This window comes from Rhamphochromis sp. 'chilingali' (genome assembly GCF_963969265.1).
Source record: "Rhamphochromis sp. 'chilingali' genome assembly, chromosome: 22".
NCBI classification, from domain to species: domain Eukaryota; kingdom Metazoa; phylum Chordata; class Actinopteri; order Cichliformes; family Cichlidae; genus Rhamphochromis; species Rhamphochromis sp. 'chilingali'.
In genome coordinates this window covers 5,020,344-5,042,163 of record NC_137950.1, presented here as the reverse complement: position 1 = coordinate 5,042,163, position 21,820 = coordinate 5,020,344, and the positions used below count along the sequence as shown (strand labels likewise).

The following is a 21,820-nucleotide window of genomic DNA, read 5'->3' as shown; positions in this document are numbered from 1 at the left end:
TCTATATTATTGCTAATATATATTGTAATATATCTATATCACTAAAGCACTTCTGGATGGATGCAAACTGCATTTCATTGCCCTGTACCTGTGCATGTGCAATGACAATAAAGTTGAATTCTATTCTATTCTAAAGAGTAACTATTATGGCTGTCCTTGTTTTCTGCTACACATTATATTATTACAAATATTAAACATAGTTACACAACTAGAGGTCAGCACACGTATGCAAGCAATCCGTGTACGCAGACATTTTTTTCTTGGATGTTAATGATGGTAATAAGAACAGTAGCCCCGCCCACCTGCAATCTTCTGTTTACAGTTTTTTCTGAATGCTTAAACCCTAACTGTGATTCCTGTAGCACAATCTCTAAAACTATTCAGACTTATAGCAAAACCACTCACTGAGTTTGCAAAACTAAAAGCACAAAAACTGCTTTGCACTCAGTTTGCAATTTTGTAACACACACTTTGCAAAACTGTAGGCACAATTCACTGCACAACACTCAATTACCAAATTTCCAACACACTCCTAGCAAAAGTATACACATGTATGGCTATCATTAACACTAATTTGCCAACTGTCTGGCACACTTTCACATGTGAAAACTTTTTTAGATAATTAGTTCACTTTGCAATCAGCCTAAGCACTATAATACAGGTAAGCTGTGTGTGCGGAGTACAATGGAGGGAGCAGAAAGAGTGAGAAGTAGAGGAGGCCGAGGAAGAGGACGTGGAGGTGAAGAAGTAGGATGAAGAGGACGACAAGGACAAGGAGGAGCAAGAGGAAGACGAGGAGGGGGGAGAGGAAGATGAGGAGGGGGGAGAGGAAGGGTAGGAAGAGTAAGAAATAGAATTGCTGATGACATCAGAGCTACAATAGTGGACCATGTAATCAACCGTGGAATGACCCTGAGGGTAGCTGGCCAACGGGTCCAGCCTAACTCGAACCGCTACACTGTAGCAAGTACCATAAGGACATCTTGAAATGAGAATTGGTTAGTACAGTCACTTCGCACAAAGATTTGTAGCACTGCCATATGCCAATGAGAAACACACCAATACCATTGATGTAAAAATACGGAAATTGTTACTTTACAGAATTGCTAGATGACCAGATGCTGGGGGCAGAGGAAGCATGTTCACTGCAGACCAAGTAACCCATATAGTCATTATGGCGATTGCAAATAATCCTATACTTGGAAATAAACACTTGTGTTTGTTTTGATGTGTGTGAATAAACACCAGTACTTGAAGTTTGGATTCCTCTATGCTTATGGATCTATGACAGAAGTATGAGCTCAGACTGACATAGCCTACCTTGTGCACAGAGGAAGCAAAAGCCAGGTGTGTTTTGTATTCATACCATCAGTGTGCAGTTGGCGCATTGTGTGCTTAGTAGATGATGGCTTGTGTGTACTGTTTGATACGGAAACACCATTTTTACGAAGGTGTGAAGAGTTAATCTAGCTGTGTTTGCTTTTGCAAGAGAACTACAATGTTTTGATTATTGGGTGACAGGTTTTCTTATTTGTGTGAAGAGTTTTGCAAAATTAGCCAATAGTTACAAAAAATGTGCTTAAGCAATCAGAAAAAACTGTAAAAGTAGCAGCCACTCAAAAGAAGGTTTAGTCAGGGAGGGGGTTTGTTTCAGAAGACAAGGAATAAGTTAAATAGGATTATTTTTGAACTGTGAATCAATATAAAAGTGGAAATGGATTAAGAATAGAACAACAGAATAAGTCCCCTTTTCATATTCATAGTCCTCAGTTGACTTCAAAGTATATTCAGGGAGTGCAAACAATTTTTACAGCACTACGAATCAGATGGACACTTGGAAAGTTTTTTTTCTGAGACAAGAGGTGCAGAAACACCTCAGAGCTTCAAGTCAAAACATGACACCTTTGCTCAAGTGTAATCCCCGGCCTTCACACAAAGCGGGAATGCGCTGCAATAAAGAGAGTACTTTATTTGTGCAATATCAACACTGGTGCTGGCATAAGGGGTTAATCCCTGTGATCATGCTAAAGGTGAACCATTGATGTGTCATATTTGTCTTCCTCTTCTTTTTCTGGCATCGGCGTGCAGATTGAAGCTAAGTGAGACATTAAGTCCCGCACTGACAGGTGAAGGTATTGTGTGTTTAATCTGACTACAGGCAAAAGGAAGTTCAGGTGTGTCAGGCGATACACATGTGCTAAACCGTGTTTGGACAACGTGGTAATTATCGGCACACACTTTAAGAAAGATGATAATGCCCTTACTACTTTCCCTGCTGACGAACTGTACAGTTTGTCAGGCATGAGCAGTGAACTGGCTGTCAGATCTCTGACAGCCCAACTAATGACAGCTCTTTTTCAGATACCAGCACTCAAGCAGCAACAGGTTTTTGTGCATGTGTGTGTGTGTGTGCGTGCGAGCCTGCCTTTCTGTACAGTAACACAGCATATGCTTTTTAACACCTTCTTTTCAATTCAATTCAATTCAATTGTATTTATATAGCGCCAAATCACAACAAAAGTCGCCTCAAGGCGCTTCATAGATACAGAGAAAAACCCAACAATCATATGACCCCCTATGAGCAAGCACTTTGGCAACAGTGGGAAGGAAAAACTCCCTTTTAACAGTAAGAAACCTCCGGCAGAACCAGGCTCAGGGAGGGGCGGCCATCTGCTGCGACCGGTTGGGGTGAGAGAAGGAAGACAGGATAAAAGACATGCTGTGGAAGAGAGACAGAGGTTAATAACAGATATGATTCAATGCAGAGAGGTCTGTTAATACATAGTGAGTGAGAAAGGTGACTGGAAAGGAAAAACTCAATGCATCATGGGAATCCCCCGGCAGCCTATGTCTATTGCAGCATAACTAAGGGAGGATTCAGGGTCACCTGGTCCAGCCCTAACTATATGCTTTAGCAAAAAGGAAAGTTTTAAGCCTAATCTTGAAAGTAGAGATAGTGTCTGTCTCCCGAATCCAAACTGGAAGCTGGTTCCACAGAAGAGGGGCCTGAAAACTGAAGGCTCTCCCTCCCATTCTACTTTTAAATACTCTAGGAACAACAAGTAGGCCTGCAGAGCGAGAGCGAAGTGCTCTAACAGGGTGATCTGGTACTACAAGGTCATTAAGATAAGATGGGGCCTGATTATTTAAGACCTTGTATGTGAGGAGCAGGATTTTGAATTCAATTCTGGATTTAACAGGAAGCCAATGAAGGGAAGCCAAAACAGGAGAAACATGCTCTCTCTTTCTAGTCCCTGTCAGGACTCTTGCTGCAGCATTTTGGATTAGCTGAAGGCTTTTCAGCGAGTTTTTTGGACATCCTGATAATAATGAATTACAGTAGTCCAGCCTGGAAGTAATAAATGCATGAACTAGTTTTTCAGCGTCACTCTGAGACAGGATATTTCTAATTTTAGAGATGTTGCGCAAATGGAAGAAAGCAGTCTTACATATTTGTTTAATATGTGCTTTGAAGGACATGTCCTGGTCAAAAATGACTCCAAGGTTCCTCACAGTGTTACTGGAGGCCAAGGTAATGCCATCCAGAGTAAGAATCTGGTTAGATACCATATTTCTAAGATTTTCAGGGCCGAGTACAATAACCTCAGTTTGATCTGAATTAAGAAGCAGAAAGTTAGCGGCCATCCAGGTCTTTATGTCTTTAAGACATTCCTGCAGTTTAACTAATTGGTGTGTGTCATCTGGCTTCATGGACAGATAGAGCTGGGTGTCATCGGCATAGCAGTGAAAATGTATGCTATGTCTTCTAATGATGCTGCCTAAGGGAAGCATGTATAATGTAAACAGAATTGGTCCTAGCACTGAACCCTGTGGAACTCCACAATTAACCTCAGTGTGTGAAGAGGACTCTCCATTTACATGCACAAATTGGAGTCTATTAGATAGATATGATACAAACCACTGCAGTACAGTACCTGTAATACCTACAGCATGTTCTAATCGCTCTAATAGGATATTATGGTCAACAGTATCGAATGCTGCACTAAGGTCTAGCAGGACAAGCACAGAGATGAGTCCACTGTCAGAGGCCATAAGAAGATCATTTGTAACCTTCACTAAAGATGTTTCTGTGCTGTGATGAGCTCTGAAACCTGACTAAAACTCTTCAAATAAACCATTCCTCTGCAGATGATCTGTTAGCTGTTTGACAACTACTCTTTCAAGGATTTTTGATATGAAAGGAAGGTTGGAGATTGGCCTATAATTAGCTAAGACTGCTGGGTCTAGAGTTGGCTTTTTGAGTAAAGGTTTAACTACAGCCAGCTTGAAGGCCTGTGGTACATAGCCGATTATTAGAGATAGGTTGATCATATTTAAGATCGAAGAATTAATTAATGGCAGGACATCTTTGAGCAGTTTTGTAGGAATGGGGTCTAAAAGACACGTTGACGGTTTGGAGGAAGTAATTATTGAAGTTAACTCAGAAAGATCAATTGGAGAAAAAGAGTCTAACTTAACATCAATGGTACTAAGAGTAGCTGTAGATAATATTACATCTGTGGGATGATTACTGGTAATTTTTTCTCTAATGATAAAAATTATATTTGTGAAGAAGTTCATGAAGTCATTACTAGTTAACGTTAAAGGGATGGTTGGCTCAAAAGAGCTCTGACTTTTTGTCAGCCTGGCTACAGTGCTGAAGAGAAACCTGGGGTTGTTCTTATTTTCTTCAATCAGTGATGAATAGTAAGATGTTCTGGCTTTTCGGGGGGCTTTCTTATAAAGCAGCAAACTATTTCTCCAGGCTAAATGATGATCCTCTAGATTTGTGACACGCCATTTCCTCTCCAGATTACGAGTCATCTGCTTTAGGCTACGTGTTTGAGAATTATACCACGGAGTCAAATACTTCTGATTAGAGACCTTAGTTTTCACTGGAGCTACAGTATCCAGAGTCGTACGTAGTGAGGAGGTAAAATTATTAACAAGATAATCGACCTCTGTTGGGGTAGCGTTCAGATAGCTGCTCTGCTCTGTGTTGGTACAGGGCATTGAAGATGATAACAGTGGGTGGATTATATTCTTAAACTTAGTTACAGCGCTTTCAGAAAGACATCTACTTTGATAAAGTCTACTCTCCACCGCTGTGTAATCAATTATTGTAAATGTAAATGTTATCAGGAAATGATCAGACAGGAGAGGGTTTTCAGGAAACACTGTTAAATGTTCAGTTTCTATGCCATATGTTAAAACAAGATCTAGAGTGTGATTAAAGTGGTGGGTGGGTTCTTTTACATTTTGAGAGAAACCAATTGAGTCTAATAACAGATTAAATGCCATGTTGAGGCTGTCATTTTTAGCATCTACATGGATGTTAAAATCACCCACAATAATTATTTTATCTGAGCTCAGAACTAAATTAGATATAAAGTCTGAGAAATCAGACAGAAACTCTGTGTAAGGCCCATTCTTCAATGGATAATGACATTGTTTTATTCCAGATCCACTTCTTGTTTCTTTTAGAAGTTATGCCAGAATTACTTGCAGAATCTTGTTAGGTGAGCAGAGAAAATAAAAGAAAATATATATATGTTCTGGCAGAAAGTTTAAATGTATGCAGCAGACAGAAGGTCTGTTGCTTTGGATAGTGCATTTTGTGTGGAATTGAAACCATTTCCTGCACTACATTTAATGCGGGGCTTTATTGTGTTAAAATACCCTGTCTAAGAATTCAGTGCAGAACAGCTGACAGTTCTATTTGCAGTATAGACAAATACTATTGTTCATAATCAGAGGGTTCAGAAATTCCTTGCTTCTATTTCAAGGTCACATTTGCTACAGCAGAAAGCAACATCCTAATGGTTGTCTAAACTTAGCACAAAAGTAAGAAAATGTGTGTTTGGTTGATTATTTGTCCATGCTTCTTGAAAATAAATCTTACGCCTTTGGAAAGCAAGGGTACTGGTTATTATAAGCAGACCTTTGACAAAAAAATTAAAAGTGAGTGAGCAAAGTGAGCAAACCCACTCTGGACACTAACTAAAATTAAACTGAATTAAAAGAAACGTTAAAATAAAAATAAATATAAAAAATAATTAGACATTAAAAACTATAATAACTCTGATGGAAACCTGTTTATTTCCCCTAAATAGTACCACATTTGTAAGGAACATGCATGTGTGTGTTAAGCAGCAGGGTTGAGCATGTGGATGGATTATCTCAGCTGTTCTCCTGACTGACGTTTGGTCCGTTTAAAAATCTTTTTCCTGCCATGTGATTGCATTTGTCCCTAACCATCGTTAACTTTTATCGAGTGGAAAAAAGTTAGCATTCATCCTCCAGCCTCACTGTTTCTGTTATGCTAACCATAGCTGTGTAGCTAGCCACCACATCATTATATACCAGCTAGCCCAACTTCAGTAACCTTACAAATATCACTGCTGTTTAGTTTCCTGTCTTCATTTATGTCGAAAGATGGTGTATCATCTTTAGATGGAAACTAGCAAGCTAACTTCCTGCTGACTTCTAACTCTGTTAAATTTAATAAATTCTGTTTTCATGGATGTTAGACTTCAATGTTACACCTGGTAGAGCAGCCACACTGATCATTTTATTAAAGACAAAAGGATTTAGACAGTTTTTAACTCTCAGTGATGCTGCAGTGTTCCTGACTTTGGGACCTGAAGCAGAGTTTGGACCTGGAAACGGCTAATGAGGTCAGAATTAAAGACCAGGTTGTAAAGCAGAAGGGTTTAGTAACTGCAGCAACTGCAGAAGAACATGTGAAGCTATGGAGTGGGGTTGCTTATGATAAGGTGCCTTGTGCTTAAAAGTCACCTATGCTCTGCTGCTAACTGCAGAGTTCGAATTCTTTCCTAGCATTAATATCGGCACAAAAACTGATATTCATGGGCCGGGTACATGGTTATGTAGCTTATTTGTGGCCATACAGTGTAGGCTAGCTGGGATTTTATGGTGAAAAACTAGTCAACTTTCTTATTTCACTGCAACTCTATCAGTGACTAGATAAGATGTTGGCTTCAGCTTTGTTTTAGACTCCTCCAGCTTGGCTTTTAGTCTTTGGCATACACTGATTCAAATCCTGAGGACATCTTGAATTGTGGTGTACATTAATCAAAAACGTGGCCTGGATTTTGAGAAGACCTTCTATTATAAAACCCCCACCAGCAGGAGATCCAGAGTTACCAGTCTTATGATAGAGAGCTGACCTCTTGCTTGATTTCTTACTTACTTCCAGCAGCACAGTTGTTAGTTTTTATTGTTGCAGTGCAAACCAGCAGGAGGCCAGTTAGGTAAAAGGGGAGAAAATGTGGGCTCATACTGGTGGATTCTTGGATGTCTTTTACAGGGCAAAACTCCCTGACGTGTGGGCTTGTGTGTGTGTCAGATGTGGATTTGGAGGAGTTGGGGAGTGGGGAAGGCCAGACAGCAGTGAACAAAAGTGAGAGAGACTCAGTGAGAGCACCAGACAGCCTAGCTGAAATACCAAGCCTTCTGTATGCATGCGTGTATTTGCAGATGTGTGTGAGTGGTGTTGCGGGTCAGGTCCCTGTGTTTGCAGCCCGTTCATACAGAAGAAGCAGGGATGAGGGAGAGAGAGGAGCTCAGGAGAGCCATAGAGCAGAGTGACCGGCTCCTTTCCAAGGTCCATGAACTAGAGGAGCAGAACACCCAGCTTAACAAGGAAAAGAATGAGGTGGCCACTAAATACCGAGCTGTAAGTCTCTGCTGCTTTTCCCTCTATGCCTCAACTTTATTCTTTCCCTTTCCCCTTTAAATAAGAAATTCTTTTGTTTCACTAACTTGATACTTTGGAACTCACATAATTTGTGATTAAGCTTGAATTTCTGCTCGATAAGGGATTTTGAACGTGGTCATTATACCAGCCCCTAGTGTATGAAATTAAGTGGATAATGATACCTTTGCTGAGGGAGAGACAGAAAGAGAGAGAGGGATGGAGTCACTGTGGCAGTCGTATTAAATCTGGATTTTCCTTTTCTTGCTGTGCTGACTATTTTCCAACTGATTATTTCATGTAGTGAAGAAGCACAAAGTATCTTATTTTTATTTGTTTTTGTACCCAGACTGCTGTCAGTGCTGTGGGGCACCATACTGTTCCTTGGCTTCAGACTCACAGTATTACTGGTTTATTCCAAGGAGGAGTGTTTGAGTGGCACATTCCCTTCTTTATAGCTTCATAGGAGAAATAGAACAACCATTTTCTTGTCAGTCCATTAAAGAAGCACGACAAAACTAGCATTAGCACAAAAGCAAAATTACAAATAAATGATATCGTTTCTTTTTTCTTAATTTGCAAATACCTGAAGTGACACGTGTGAACTCAGCTTTTACCCACTGAGGATTAAGTCTGGTGATGACTCCAACCCCAATCCTAACCCTTACTCTAACAATAGGTTTAAGTCTAAGCAGTTAGGGAAACAAAGAAAGTAATCATTTTAACTAATCTACATCAAAAAATGTTCACATTAAAATAAAAATCCATTTAGATTTTCTTGAAAACATAGGTTAGGAGTAACCTCCTATGACAACTTCAGAGTACTATTAGGTACTAATCAAGTACTACTTTTGCAGGACCAGGCTGTTTGAGATATAAACTGGAGTGTAAATGTGGGACAGTCTCTTCTTCTTGTTGGTGGTCTTGCCATTTTGGTTGTGATACTGCCCAGAGTTCTATGCTAAACAAACATGACAAAACAGAAACCTTCACCTGTCTATGAGCTCTGGGCTTTTGGCCACCATCCCCTCTCCTAGTCTCCAAATCAACAAGAGGGTTAACTTAGTTTGTGTTACCTGTTTTGGTGCTCTGCATGTCTAGGAAGCCTGTGTGTAAGGCTTCAGACAATCTTCGTGAAGCAAAGGTTTCTGTTGTTTAAGATTTTTGGTAGTTACATCAACGTTAACTTCCACCAGTGAACCCCTTGGCAATGGGGTTAGAAGTAGGTTAGGTTGGATTTTAGCTATGTTACACAATTAGAAGATGTTACTGTTCAAATCAACTCTAAATTTGGCCTGACAGCTTCTTCTCTTATAACGTCTCTATTTGGTTAATAGGTGACAATTCAATATAAAGGGGAAGATTTGAACCTAACCCTGACAAGTGCAACAGTATCGACTTCTTATACTTGTGCGGCTTTTCCATAAAACATTATTTAGAAGTTGAACCAGAAGCTCCTTTTTACTGAACACAAATCCTGATGTTAGGATGTCTCAGGAAGAAAAACTTGAAAGTTTAAAAAGTTCAAATAACTGCTTTCTATGTTGTATTGAGTTAGGGCATTATTTAGAGAGATTTAGGTGCTTCAAGATAACTTATTAGTTGTGAGAAATAAATCCATCCTTCAGGCAGAGGATTTAGTGTGAGAGTGCTGCTGCCAGTATTTGTTGAAAATGCTCCAGGGTTGCCCATGGGATCTGGTCATTATTGGTGCTGAGTGCCTTAGCAGACTTTTCATATGGCTTTGATGGAATACATCATAAAGGCTTTCAAGGAGCTGGACCGTGGCCTTTGTCACTGTATTTTACCAGCAATCATCTTTCTTGTCCTTGTGTGTGTCATGAATCGCTGTGCGGCAGGCAGGAGTTGGATCCAAAGTGCAGGACTCACAGACTCAGGGAGGTGAACTCAAAACTCAGCTTTATTTGCTGGCAGGGAAAAAACATACAAACTAATCTAAACTGGGAACTTGGAAAACTCACAGAGAGACACACAGGGAGATCCACACAGCAAGAGGGACGACGCGACACTGACTCAGAGAAACACAGGGTTTAAATACACTGGGAAGTAACGAGGGGAATGAGACACAGAAGGAGGGCACAGCTGGGAGAAATCAGGACTGACGAGACAAGCAAAGCAGGACGCATTCACATGAGACACGGACCATCAAAGTAAAACAGGAAGTATCACACAGAGACGCGAACTTGACACAGTGGAGACAGCAACTAAGAAATACAGAGACATAAACCATAAGGCAGAGGTCTAAGAACCAAAATACACAGGGAAATACTCAGCTGGGAACACAAGAGACTAGACTAGAGAGAGTAACAAAAAACCAACCATGAGAACATAATGCACAATGCAGAGTGACAGAAAACAAGAAACTCAAACATGCAAAGACACACAATTACACAGAACAGAGGGGACACAGAGAGACATGAAGGGCAAGGGATCAAAACTAGAAGCCATAGAATAAATCACACACAAGTACAATAATACAAAAATCACAAAGAACTAAAAACGCTGGGTCAGGAGACCCAGGACCGTGACAGTGTGCCTCTAATTACAGTGACCTTCAGAAGATTTCTTCTGCATAGTCACTTTGTTTGATGACTTGCAGCTGATCTTCCTTTCTTTATTGATATAACAAGTAAGTCTTTAAAGTGGGTTTAATTCGGAGGAAAAGAATTTCCTTTATAATCAGCATTCTTCCAAATTTTATAAAGTTACTTCAGCAGAGACAAAGTGTTAGGACTATAATCCCCCCCCCCCTTTTTATTACCCTTTTAGAGTAGAACATAACTTTTTATTGAAATCACCAGGTGTGCACTGGCTCCCACTGTGTCTTTTTTTCACTGCTTAGATTAGCCAGCCACAAATAATGACGTGAATCTGCGGAGGAGACAGATCAGCCAGCAGAGTTCATATCTTGGAGACCTCCAGATTTGACTGCAGTGAAAAATGTGACCCCTTGTCAGAGTTGTTTAATGCTAAGGAAGACTTCCAGTTTTCCAAGGGAGTTTTGTCTCAGACTTCATTACCCAAGTTGTTTGCTAAGGGACACATCTGTTATCTGGGGTACAATAAAATCCTCCTTATGAATCAACCCTGATGCATATCTGCCCTGTTAGGTCAACACTGTTCTGGCAGATTGACATTCTGTTGGCTTACTGTTAATAAAGGGTCATATACTATTAGACTGTCAACCTCAACAACCAAAAAGATGAAAGTTTTCCACTTTGTTGGTCTGGCTTTCCAATATTAAACTAAAGCGATTCAATCCAGCCTGTGAAAAAGATCATTTTGCTTTCCTTTTCAACAGCTGGTTTTGTGGAAAGACAGCTGACAAATTAAAAAGAAAAACTCAAATCTTTTAACCCCTACAGTACAGACACCCAGCACCTTTGTTATGCTGTGGTGGCATTTTACAGGCGTGGTTTGGGTCAATAGAGAGAAAGGTCACAAATTACAAATTAGTACAAAGTTGGTCTGAATGACCAGCTTTGTTATATGATTTCAACTAGTTTATGGAACTATTCCTGTCGTATGTGGTGGCCTATCTCCTTATCAGTTTTTTTCTTGAAGTTAGTTATTTGGAGTGAGGCCAGCAGACACCAATCAGCTACAGATCCTTTTGACAGAATACTTGTCAGTCAAAGTAGCCCTAAATCAACTCAAATTAATACTATTCAATTCAATTTACAACAGTAGTTGCCTTATGGTGCTTTATATTGTAAGGTAAAAACCCTACAATAAACTCCGGCTTATAGTGTACATTAAAAAAATCCAGTATATAGATAAATGACAGAATGAGTTATGACAGAATGCACATTTGTTATGAAGGGGCAAACTATACATACAGTAAAAGCCAAAAACTTCCTACTAGCCTCTAAACGTGTTATTTCATATTTTAAAGTTAGGTATTTTAACATGGAAGTATATGGCGATTGAGTCACTTTTGGATCTAAAACCAAGTGTCCATTTGTGGAACTGCAACTTTTTAAACTCTGCCTTGGCTTAAAAATTTCAGGAGGTTTCTGCAGAACAAGCATAGTACTAGCACATCCATAGTTAATATGATATCTGAGTTTAAATTAAATTGACAAACTTTTCCATTCCTGACCTGTTAGTGTGGCTACAGAAAAAAAAAGGCAATACTAAAGAACAGATGGTAAAACTAAATGAGGAATTTGAGGGTTGACACTGCATGATAAGCAGAGTTTTCCTTTTTCTGATATTCAGACCAACTTTGGTACAAATGGATATAAACAGAAAATGCCACTGTTTACCGCCCAGTTACTGCTAATGGGAAATAAATGTGCCTTCCTGCAGCACTATCCAGATGCCCCAATTCTGCATGTGGAAAAACTTTCAGCCTGGATAGACTTTGGAGTTTCTGAGGCCTGAGGCGAACTGTGGGACAAAAGACTGGCAGGGAGAGATGAATGAGCAGTGTAAAGAAGAAGAGTGAGTAGGGTAAAGAGAAGCTAGGGAATAGAAGATTGACTTCAAGGGCAAGAGGGAGCGAGCAAATGAATGGAAGAACAAATTAGTCAGGAGTGATAAATTTTGACAGGAGTTGGAACTGGAAAGCCTGCGAAATAATGCTAGAGACACATTACTTTTGTAGTTGGAAGATATTTCATGATGAAGTTTTTATATTTTCTCCTTTACTTTGCACCAGACACATTTACCTTATATGCAAAAGATGTCTGCTTTTAGGTTAGGAGGACAAAAAAACCCAGCATAAGGAAATCACGCGATCATTTAAAACTAGTAGCAATAACGAGCCCGGATAAATGGGATGGTTGCCAATTTGCAAGCACAAGACAATGGTTATTGTAAAGACTGACATTCCTGTAGTCAGATATTAAATTAAATTTGCTCAAAGCACAGCTATGAAAAAGTGCAGCTTCTCAGGAGTGTTAGCATTTAAATAATCTGTGCAAAAAGATCCAGCAGATGAACCCGTAGCCTCCCCTTCCCTCTGGGGTTATCACTCATCTTACCCTGATGATGTTAAAAGGATGGCTGTCAGTTAAATACCAGGCATCTGGCCTCAATGTGGCAATATTTTGAGCTTGAGACACTATACAACTATTGGCTGCATTTGGCACTGAGAAAGCCAACACAGCCAAAGACATGTAACCAGAGGGCTTTCCTGTTATGCTTTTGCCTAGTAACCATGTCCTCACATTACATTATAACTCTGTAATCACAGTCAGCTGTCATTTCAATCTCTGGATGAATGAATAAGACCTAAAACAGCAGTGTAAACAGGAAATGTGCTGTGTTTCATAAAGTGACTTGGTTCTAGAGTTGGTATAATGAAAATCTGATATAGTCTCGAGTTATCTGTGTGTCTCAGTCACTGGCAGCTGCTTGTCAGATATGTGAGTGTTGGTGTTGGACATGAGCAGTGTCTGGTTGGGCAGCCTGGACGAGCGCAGTCTCAGGCTTCTCCAGCTCTAGTGGGAGTAACATGAACAGAACTCTCTGTGCTGCCACTCTGCATAAGAACCCAGACCGCATTGTCAAAATAAAACAGTATAAATTCTCAGAAAGCCTATGTTTGTCTTTTTTTGTGGCTGGATATCTTTCATGATGGCATTGGCTTGTCCTGCCTCATATATCTGTGTCCACTGTTGGACGACTTTAAATTCAGTGTTATTCTAACTCTTTGTAAGTTAGGAAGGTCGTGTGTGATTTTAGCTGCACATTCTGTGGTTTAGAGGGGGATAAGTCATATACAGCACATGATTTTGTTTTTCCTGATACTTCCAATTATATATATGTTAGATATAATTAATGTTACATATTTACTCATTATAGTTTCTGCTGTGTTTTGTGACATAAATATACATCATTATGTACAGGTAGCATGCTACATACCAAGGCTTTTACTTTCCTAAAAATAACTTAAAACAAAAAATATGTGAGATACTGTTCTTTACTTGTATCACTCAAAAGAATAACATATATACATTAATGATACTCCTATCATGCTTCAGTACAGCCACCATATTCCTGTGGTAATCAGTTTCCACTGACAAGTTTGTTCTTGTCTTAATCACAGTACCATCTCCATTATTGATGTTAGCTCAAATAAGGAAATGCTTGGTTAAGTCTTTGTGGGGTCTCAGTAACTTCATTAAAAAAAACAAAGGAAACCCCCCCTATCAACACTTAAATGTAAAGCACAATACGCCTCTTTGTTCTTGCTAAGATGAATGCTGTGGCATTGTGGGGGACCATGTGGGCGTGGGCACACATGACATTTATGTCAATTATAACCGAGAGGAGAAAAGGCATTCTGACTTACTGCCCTTGTTTTTTCTTTTCTCTGCTTGGGCTTTGAGGGTACAGCTGAGGGCTGCGTTTCTGTGGTAGAAAGGCACAACTTTACAGGCTTTTCTTTGGACCTGACATCCTACACCAACCACCATCCCTGTGGGACACCCTTGGATCCCCACCCGAGAAACTAGGGAGAACCACCTGTTTCTGGACTACAGCAAGGGAATAAAGCAGCAGAGGTAGCCTTTGTGGTGAAACAGCCTTGAGAGTGGACCAAATAGTGGCAATTTCAAAGAGGTCCAAGTACAGAGGAATGTTTGGATTCCAGCAGCTTATACCAGCACACCCATATGAATGGCTGATTGAGTGGGAGTGGAAGAACGAGATAAAAAAAAACAAAGAAGAAAGACAGGGCTGATAGATTAAGGAAGGAAAAGAATGGTGAGCAGAGCTGCAAATGTGTAAGGGAGGGGATCTGTAGGGTGAGTATAGACGAGAGCAACACCAGGGAGGGAATTACTACTGTCACTCCTCTTCAAACCCACCTGTAACAACCAGAACAGCTGTACACCCAGTCAAAGGAAGAGAAAAAGGCTCAGTTAAGCCTAGCTGTGGGACGGAAATACTGTTGGGCAAGCTGCGGCAGGTGAAGTTGGAAGCGTGTACGGTAGAGGAAGTACCACAGAGATGATGTCTGGGAGACGAAATCAGTGTCGTCACCCCATTTTTGATGACTCAGAGGAAGCCAATGGGAACCACGCAGATAATGGACCAGAACCAGAACCTGAGGAACTGGATTGGGATAGCTATAGCACCACACTGGAGCACAGAATAGCAGCTGTGGGTAAAGCATACAATAAAGTAAAGCATATATTAGGCTAATTCTGGAGTATATATTGTGCTGGGAGAATTTTGGTTTTTTAAGATAACCGGTGTCTTCATAGCAGGAAAAGCACACAAGTTACTCTGTAGATATTTAAGTTCTCCAGTAAACACCACAAACTAAGGCAGGTAAATGTTAAAAATGCCAGTTGCCTGACATTTTATTCTTTATTTGTATATTTAATTATATTCCTTATTACTTATAATAATTATTTTATTGCTTATACCTCTGTGTCTCCTCCTGTGACATATGGTAAACTTGAGTTTAAGCTAAGTGAAGAATTTGAAACTAAGTATAAATAGTAAAAAAAAAAAAGTAATAGTGGCATATGTTCTCTTATAGTCTAGCAGTTGTGAATTACCAGGACAATTTTGTAGTTTTTGGCTTTTGGCTGTAGTTGGCTTTTGAGACTGTGTATGAAGTGGTAGAAAAGGTAAGAGATATTAGCAGCTCTTATAAATGAATTTTTGGGGCTTTTTTGCACCTTAAATAACGCAGTAAATATAGACAAGAAAGCATGTAGAAGTTAAAGTTATCAAAAGTATAAACTGTTTGTTTTTTTAAGTGACAGTCGTTGTGAAATGCTTAGATAGTATAAAAATATTAGCAGTAGTTCTAATAGCAATGCTAGCTAAAACGCCACTGCTGAGTTATAGCTAGCATAGCAGGACAAGCTTTAAATACTATTTCGTTTCAAAGGTAAACAAGGTATAACACTTAACAAATGTTGTTCTTTACAGAATTTTACATCTATATATATATATAAACACCCAGCACGCCCCTGCGGGCGGTTTATCCTTCAAGCTCGGGTCCTCTACCAGAGGCCTGGGAGCTTGAGGGTCCTGCGCAGTATCTTAGCTGTTCCCAGGACTGCGCTCTTCTGGACAGAGATCTCCGATGTTATTCCTGGGATCTGCTGGAGCCACTCGCCTAGCTTGGGAGTCACCGCACCTAGTGCTCCGATTACCACGGGGACCACCGTTACCTTCACCCTCCACATCCTCTCGAGCTCTTCTCTGAGCCCTTGGTATTTCTCCAGCTTCTCATGTTCCTTCTTCCTGATATTGCTGTCATTTGGAACCGCTACATCGATCACTACGGCCGTCTTCTTCTGTTTGTCTACCACCACTATGTCCGGTTGGTTAGCCACCACCATTTTGTCCGTCTGTATCTGGAAGTCCCACAGGATCTTAGCTCGGTCATTCTTCACCACCCTTGGGGGCATCTCCCATTTTGACCTCGGGACTTCCAGGTTATACTCGGCACAGATGATCCTGTACACTATGCCGGCCACTTGGTTATGGCGTTCCATGTATGCCTTGCCTGCTAGCATCTTGCACCCTGCTGTTATGTGCTGGATTGTCTCTGGGGCATCTTTACACAGCCTGCACCTGGGGTCTTGCCTGGTGTGATAGACCCCAGCCTCTATGGATCTTGTACTCAGAGCTTGTTCTTGTGCTGCCATGATTAGTGCCTCTGTGCTGTCTTTCAGTCCAGCTTTGTCCAGCCACTGGTAGGATTTCTGGATATCAGCCACCTCCTCTATCTGCCGGTGGTACATACCGTGCAGGGGCCTGTCCTTCCATGATGGTTCCTCGTCTCCCTCCTCTTTCTTGGGTTTCTGCTGCCTGAGGTATTCACTGAGCACTCGGTCAGTTGGGGCCATCTTCCCAATGTATTCTTGGATGTTCCTTGTCTCATCCTGGACTGTGGTGCTGACACTCAGCAGTCCCCGGCCCCCTTCCTTCCGCTTAGCGTACAGCCTCAGGGTGCTGGACTTGGGATGAAACCCTCCATGCATGGTAAGGAGCTTTCTTGTCTTTATGTCAGTGGCTTCTATCTCCTCCTTTGGCCAGCCTATTACCCCAGCAGGGTACCTGATCACGGGCAGGGCGTACGTGTTGATGGCCCAGATCTTGTTCTTACCATTTAGCTGACTCCTCAGGACTTGCCTGACCCTCTGCAGGTACTTGGTGGTTGCAGCTTTTCTAGCGGCCTCTTCATGGTTCCCATTCGCCTGCGGGATCCCCAGGTACTTGTAACTGTCCTCTATGTCTGCAATGTTGCCTTCTGGTAGTTCAATCCCCTCAGTTCTGACTACCTTCCCTCTCTTTGTTACCATCCGACTACACTTCTCCAGTCCGAACGACATTCCAATGTCATTGCTGTATAGCCTGGTAATGTGGATCAGTGAAAATCAGTGAATCGATGTCTCGTTCACTCTTGGCATACAGCTTGATGTCATCCATGTACAGGAGGTGGCTGACAACTGCTCCGTTCCGTAGTCGGTATCCGTAGCCAGTCTTGTTAATGATCTCACTGAGGGGGTTCAGGCCTATGCAGAACAGCAGTGGGGACAGAACATCTCCTTGGTAGATCCCGCACTTGATGGCAACTTGTGCTATGGGCTTGGAGTTGGCCTCTAGTGTTGTGCGCCACATCCCCATTGAGTTCCTGATGAAGGCTCTTAGGGTCCCATTGATCTTGTACAATTCTAGGCATTCCAGTATCCAGCTGTGGGGCATTGAGTCATAGGCCTTCTTGTAATCAATCCAGGCAGTGCACAGGTTGGTCAGTCTGGTCTTGCAGTCTCGGCTGACTGTTCTGTCTACCAGTAGCTGGTGTTTTGCGCCTCTGGTATTCTTGCCAATTCCTTTCTGTGTCCCGCTCATGTATTGACCCATGTGCCTGTTCATCTTAGCCGATATGATACCTGACAGGAGCTTCCATGTGGTACTGAGGCAGGTTATTGGTCGGTAGTTGGAGGGGACCGGTCCCTTCTTGGGGTCCTTGGGGATCAGGACTGTATATATATATATATATATATATATATATATATATATATATATATATATATATATATATATATATATAGATATATATAGATATATATAAATGGCTCTTACCAAAATAAAAGCTATACTATCCGCTTCTTCTGGGCTATATTCTCAGCAGCATATTAAACATATCAGGTCCCCATAAGGAGAATCATGTGCTAACGGCTGTCTAAATGACTCGGGTAAAGTTTGTAGCATGCGTGCTTGTTGTTTTTGTCTGCTTCCACTTGTCTTTGCACTAGGATGATGTAAATGTGCAGTCATATTTGTTGTGTTCCCACTAGTGCTTTCAGGTTAATCTCGTTGAAATGACCTTAACGCCACAACACAGCAAATCTCCGTTAACGAGCTACCCCTGATCGCCCCGTGCGTGGGGCTAGACGGCCAACACGTTAACGAGCTAACTGCGCTAACACACTAGTTCCCACCCATGTAATTAAGCATTAAGCATTGCGTGGCACATCCAACATACTGTTTTACTTTAGTCCATGACGCGCTTACCTTCAGGGTCATACGTCACATGAAAACCAAAATAATTCCAAACACCAGATCTGAATGAGGGTGGGAGGTTCAATTTGCCATGTTGCAAGGAGAGCTTAACTTCTGTCTCGCTAGCTTGCCCTGCGCTCTTCCTTCTGATGATGCTGTCTGTGTTGAGCGCTCAGTGGATCTGCGCTCGACAGTGCAGCCTAGGCGGAGTAGTCGAACGCAGATTCACTGAGCGCTCAACACAGACAGCATCGTCAGAAGGAAAGTTGATAAAATAAATTACAAATTTTGTATTGTTCGATACATATGCGTACCGAACCGAAAGCACTGTATCGAACGGTTCAATATCGATACGAATATCGTTGCACCCCTAATATATATATTAAAATACATCATTGTAAGACAAGGATGTGTGTTTTATCATGGGGATTCTAGCTGGGCCTACCCTAGTTAGCTAAAAGCAACAGAAAAATGGATAGCGAAGAGTAAAATTTAAACGGGTAGATAACTGATAATAACAGGTTGAAGGATGTAGCCTGTGAGGAACCAGCTATGAAGGACAGTATCGATGCCGTCTTGTTCCAGTAGCCCACTTCTCATCAGGGTGTCCTGGTTCCTCAACACCCGACATGGACCTTGTTAATCCGGGTAGGCTTGATTTAGTATAGGGGTTCTAGCTTAGGACCCTTACTGGATAGAGAAACCCGGGACAGGAATCGGAGCCCTAGGTGCAGTGACTCCCAAGCTAGGTGAGTAGCTTTAGCAGATCCCAGGAACAACATCCAAGATCTCTATCCAGAAGAACACAATCCTAGGAACAGCTAAGATACAGCACAGGACCCTCAAGCTCCCAGGCCTCTGGTAGAGGACCTGAGCTTGAAAGATTGATGGCCCGCAGGGGCAAGAGGGGAATTTATATATACTTTTATAGTTTACAATGTATCGCAAAACAGTTTCTTTTGGTTTAAGAATTCAGTCTCCAGCACAACAGTATCTGATGGATGTTTGTACAATGCCAATGTTTTGTTTTGTTTTTACTGGTTTTAGCTTGAAGAAGGCCATTGATATTAAGCTCCCTTTTATAATTACATCTTAATTACAGTCCATTAAAAGACAATGGAATCACACTCATGATCTATTAACTTAAGGGATAATGTCAATTTAAGAGACTGCTACATAAATTTCTAATGTAGAAAATGCCAGTGCATTATGAAACCCACTGTATCAAAAGATTTTTACAGAATTATAAGTACAGGTAGGACAAGCTATTGTATATTAATTACTGGTTGACTGAACAACCTCCTTCCTGCAGTTCTGTGTATTGCATATCTCACTATAGAAAAATGTATGTGCAAATTTGTTTGCACATACCCTTTGTGTTAAATAGGCTTGTATTCCATTCATACCTGGTAATACCTGTTTAGTAGTGACGAGGTAAAAGGGTTAAAGGTGCAAACAGCTTTGCACAGAAACTTGTGCGAGGAACTTAAAAAAAAGCACGGAAAGTCCTCCAACCAAGTACTTTTATGGAAATAAATGCAGATGGAAATGTGGTTGCTTGATCATTTCACAAATGCCCAGATATCTGGGTATGCTATTTGCTCATTTCTAAATGCCTTGCCCATGATGACTGGCCTATAAGAAAGTAACTGTAACAAAAGCAAAGCTCTCATAATATGGCCCTTTCACTACTGTTATGGATGGCAACTGATTAAATGATCTGGTGTTTGGTAGAACTTGCTTATCTGGTTGGTAATACACGTGACCATGTTACTTCTTAGCAGGACTATATTAAGGCAAGTGCACACTGACAGAGAGACGGTTCTTTGTGAAAGAGGATAAATTTCATCCTGTGGTAAGATTATCTTTGCATGAACGTCTTGAGGTTTGCTTCAGCTTCTTTAATTCAGCAAATCCCTTTATATTACATGTTTATCCTTAGCCTTTTACTAACAGTGTCAGCTTTTTCTTACCTTATCTTGCCCTTCTTTAAACTCCAGCGACACTGAGTTTGACAAAACTATTATGTTGCTGTATAAAAGATCTTTTACAACTAGATTAGAAGTTGGTACAAGGTCTGAGGACTGTGCAAAAAACAGTAAAACTGGACAAAAATTATTATTCGTAGCATATCTGGCACAAAATGAAATCCAGCCAATGCAATAATCTCCATAATACAGATCTACAGATTCATTCAGTTGAAAAGTAAGTGATTTAACTCTTAACCCCCAGGAGCAGGAGAGTGCCCAGGTATCTGAGCATCGCTGTGCCCAACTGGAGAAGGCAAGGCGTGAGCTGGAGCAGCAGCTGGAGGAGGAGGAGGTCTGCTCAGCCCAGCTGGCCCTTCACAGAGACAGGCTGGAGGCCGAGTGCAGCAGCCTCAGACGAGACCTGGAAGAGCTGGAGAGCGCTCTGACTGTAGCTGAAGAGGATAAACAGGTAGGGCATTTTTGGATCTTCGTGATATGATAATCTCTGGAACAAGGATTTTTGCGCAGAAAGAGAAGGACTGATTTGTAATATGGAAGGAGCATTTAGGAAGACGACAGATTGGCAGATGAAGGTACAGTTGTCATCCAGCTCTTTAATTTAAAACAAGCAGTAGCCAGGCAAGAAAACTAACAGACTGCAAGAAGCACTGAAGCCAGTGGATTTTGGCAAGTGGGAGGTGGATGGCTGGTGGTACACTTAATATGGTAACAGGCTGACTAAGTTAGACAGGTTAGCCAATCATAAAAGTAACAAAGTGAGGAAATAATATTGCCAGAAATGCACAAAGTCACTGATTACTAAATAAAGCATGGTATAACTTCAAACCATGACAAGGTTATAGTTTCAAAAAGTAACACTAGGGCAGGGGTGGGCAATCTCAGTCCACGAGGGCCGGTGTCCCTGCAGGTTTTAGATCTCACCCTGGGTCAACACACCTGAATCACATGATTAGTTCGTTACCAGGCCTCTGGAGAACTTCAGAACTTCTAATTTAGCCATTTAAATCAGCTGTGTTGGTTCGAGGACACATCTAAAACCTGCAGGGACACCGGCCCTCGTGGACTGAGATTGCCCACCCCTGCACTAGGGCCATATGTCTGTCTGTGTAGGATCTCAGTTGTCCAGGTCATGGTAGTCTCAGGAGCTGGAAAAGTCTGGTTTTAAGAACTGAAGAAGCCTCTTGGACTCTAAAAAGTGCAGTCGCCTTCTTTTCAAATACAAGGACCATCACTTTTCCAAAATATTAAATCTGAATGTAATTTGTTTGAAGTAATTAGCATTAAGTAGCATAGTGTTGACTGGTGGAACATTGAGCACCAGTACTGAAGAACCAGTCTGAAAAATAAAAACCAGAAAGCATAAAAAATGGAACTGAAACCCAAACAATGCGCATAGGTTCTGTTTTCAGTGAACATTTTTTCATCCATTATTATCTGTTTTAGAGAGATTCAGACATCTGTTCAATCCCTGACTCTGAACGGTTATGAAATGTTGATCATATTGTAGTTTGTCACAGTATTACCTGTTTCTATCCAGATCTCAGGTAAAACATCTTCCCACCAAGAGTGCTTGCACTCTTTTAGTTTTTTTTGTTTTTCCACGCTTTGC

General features: G+C 41.1%; 1 protein-coding gene across 1 annotated transcript in view; it reads left to right on the top strand.

Moving 5' to 3' along the window:
- The first annotated feature begins 7,552 nt into the window (after window positions 1-7,552).
- The window catches only part of LOC308390452 (uncharacterized protein MYH16), a 47,513-nt gene continuing 33,245 nt past the window's right edge, over window positions 7,553-21,820 (top strand). The window contains exons 1-2 of the mRNA XM_080872471.1: window positions 7,553-7,699; window positions 20,453-20,659. Of these exons, the coding sequence (XP_080728597.1) occupies window positions 7,568-7,699; window positions 20,453-20,659 (339 nt within the window). The 5' untranslated portion in view covers window positions 7,553-7,567. The remainder of the gene's footprint in view (window positions 7,700-20,452; window positions 20,660-21,820) is intronic.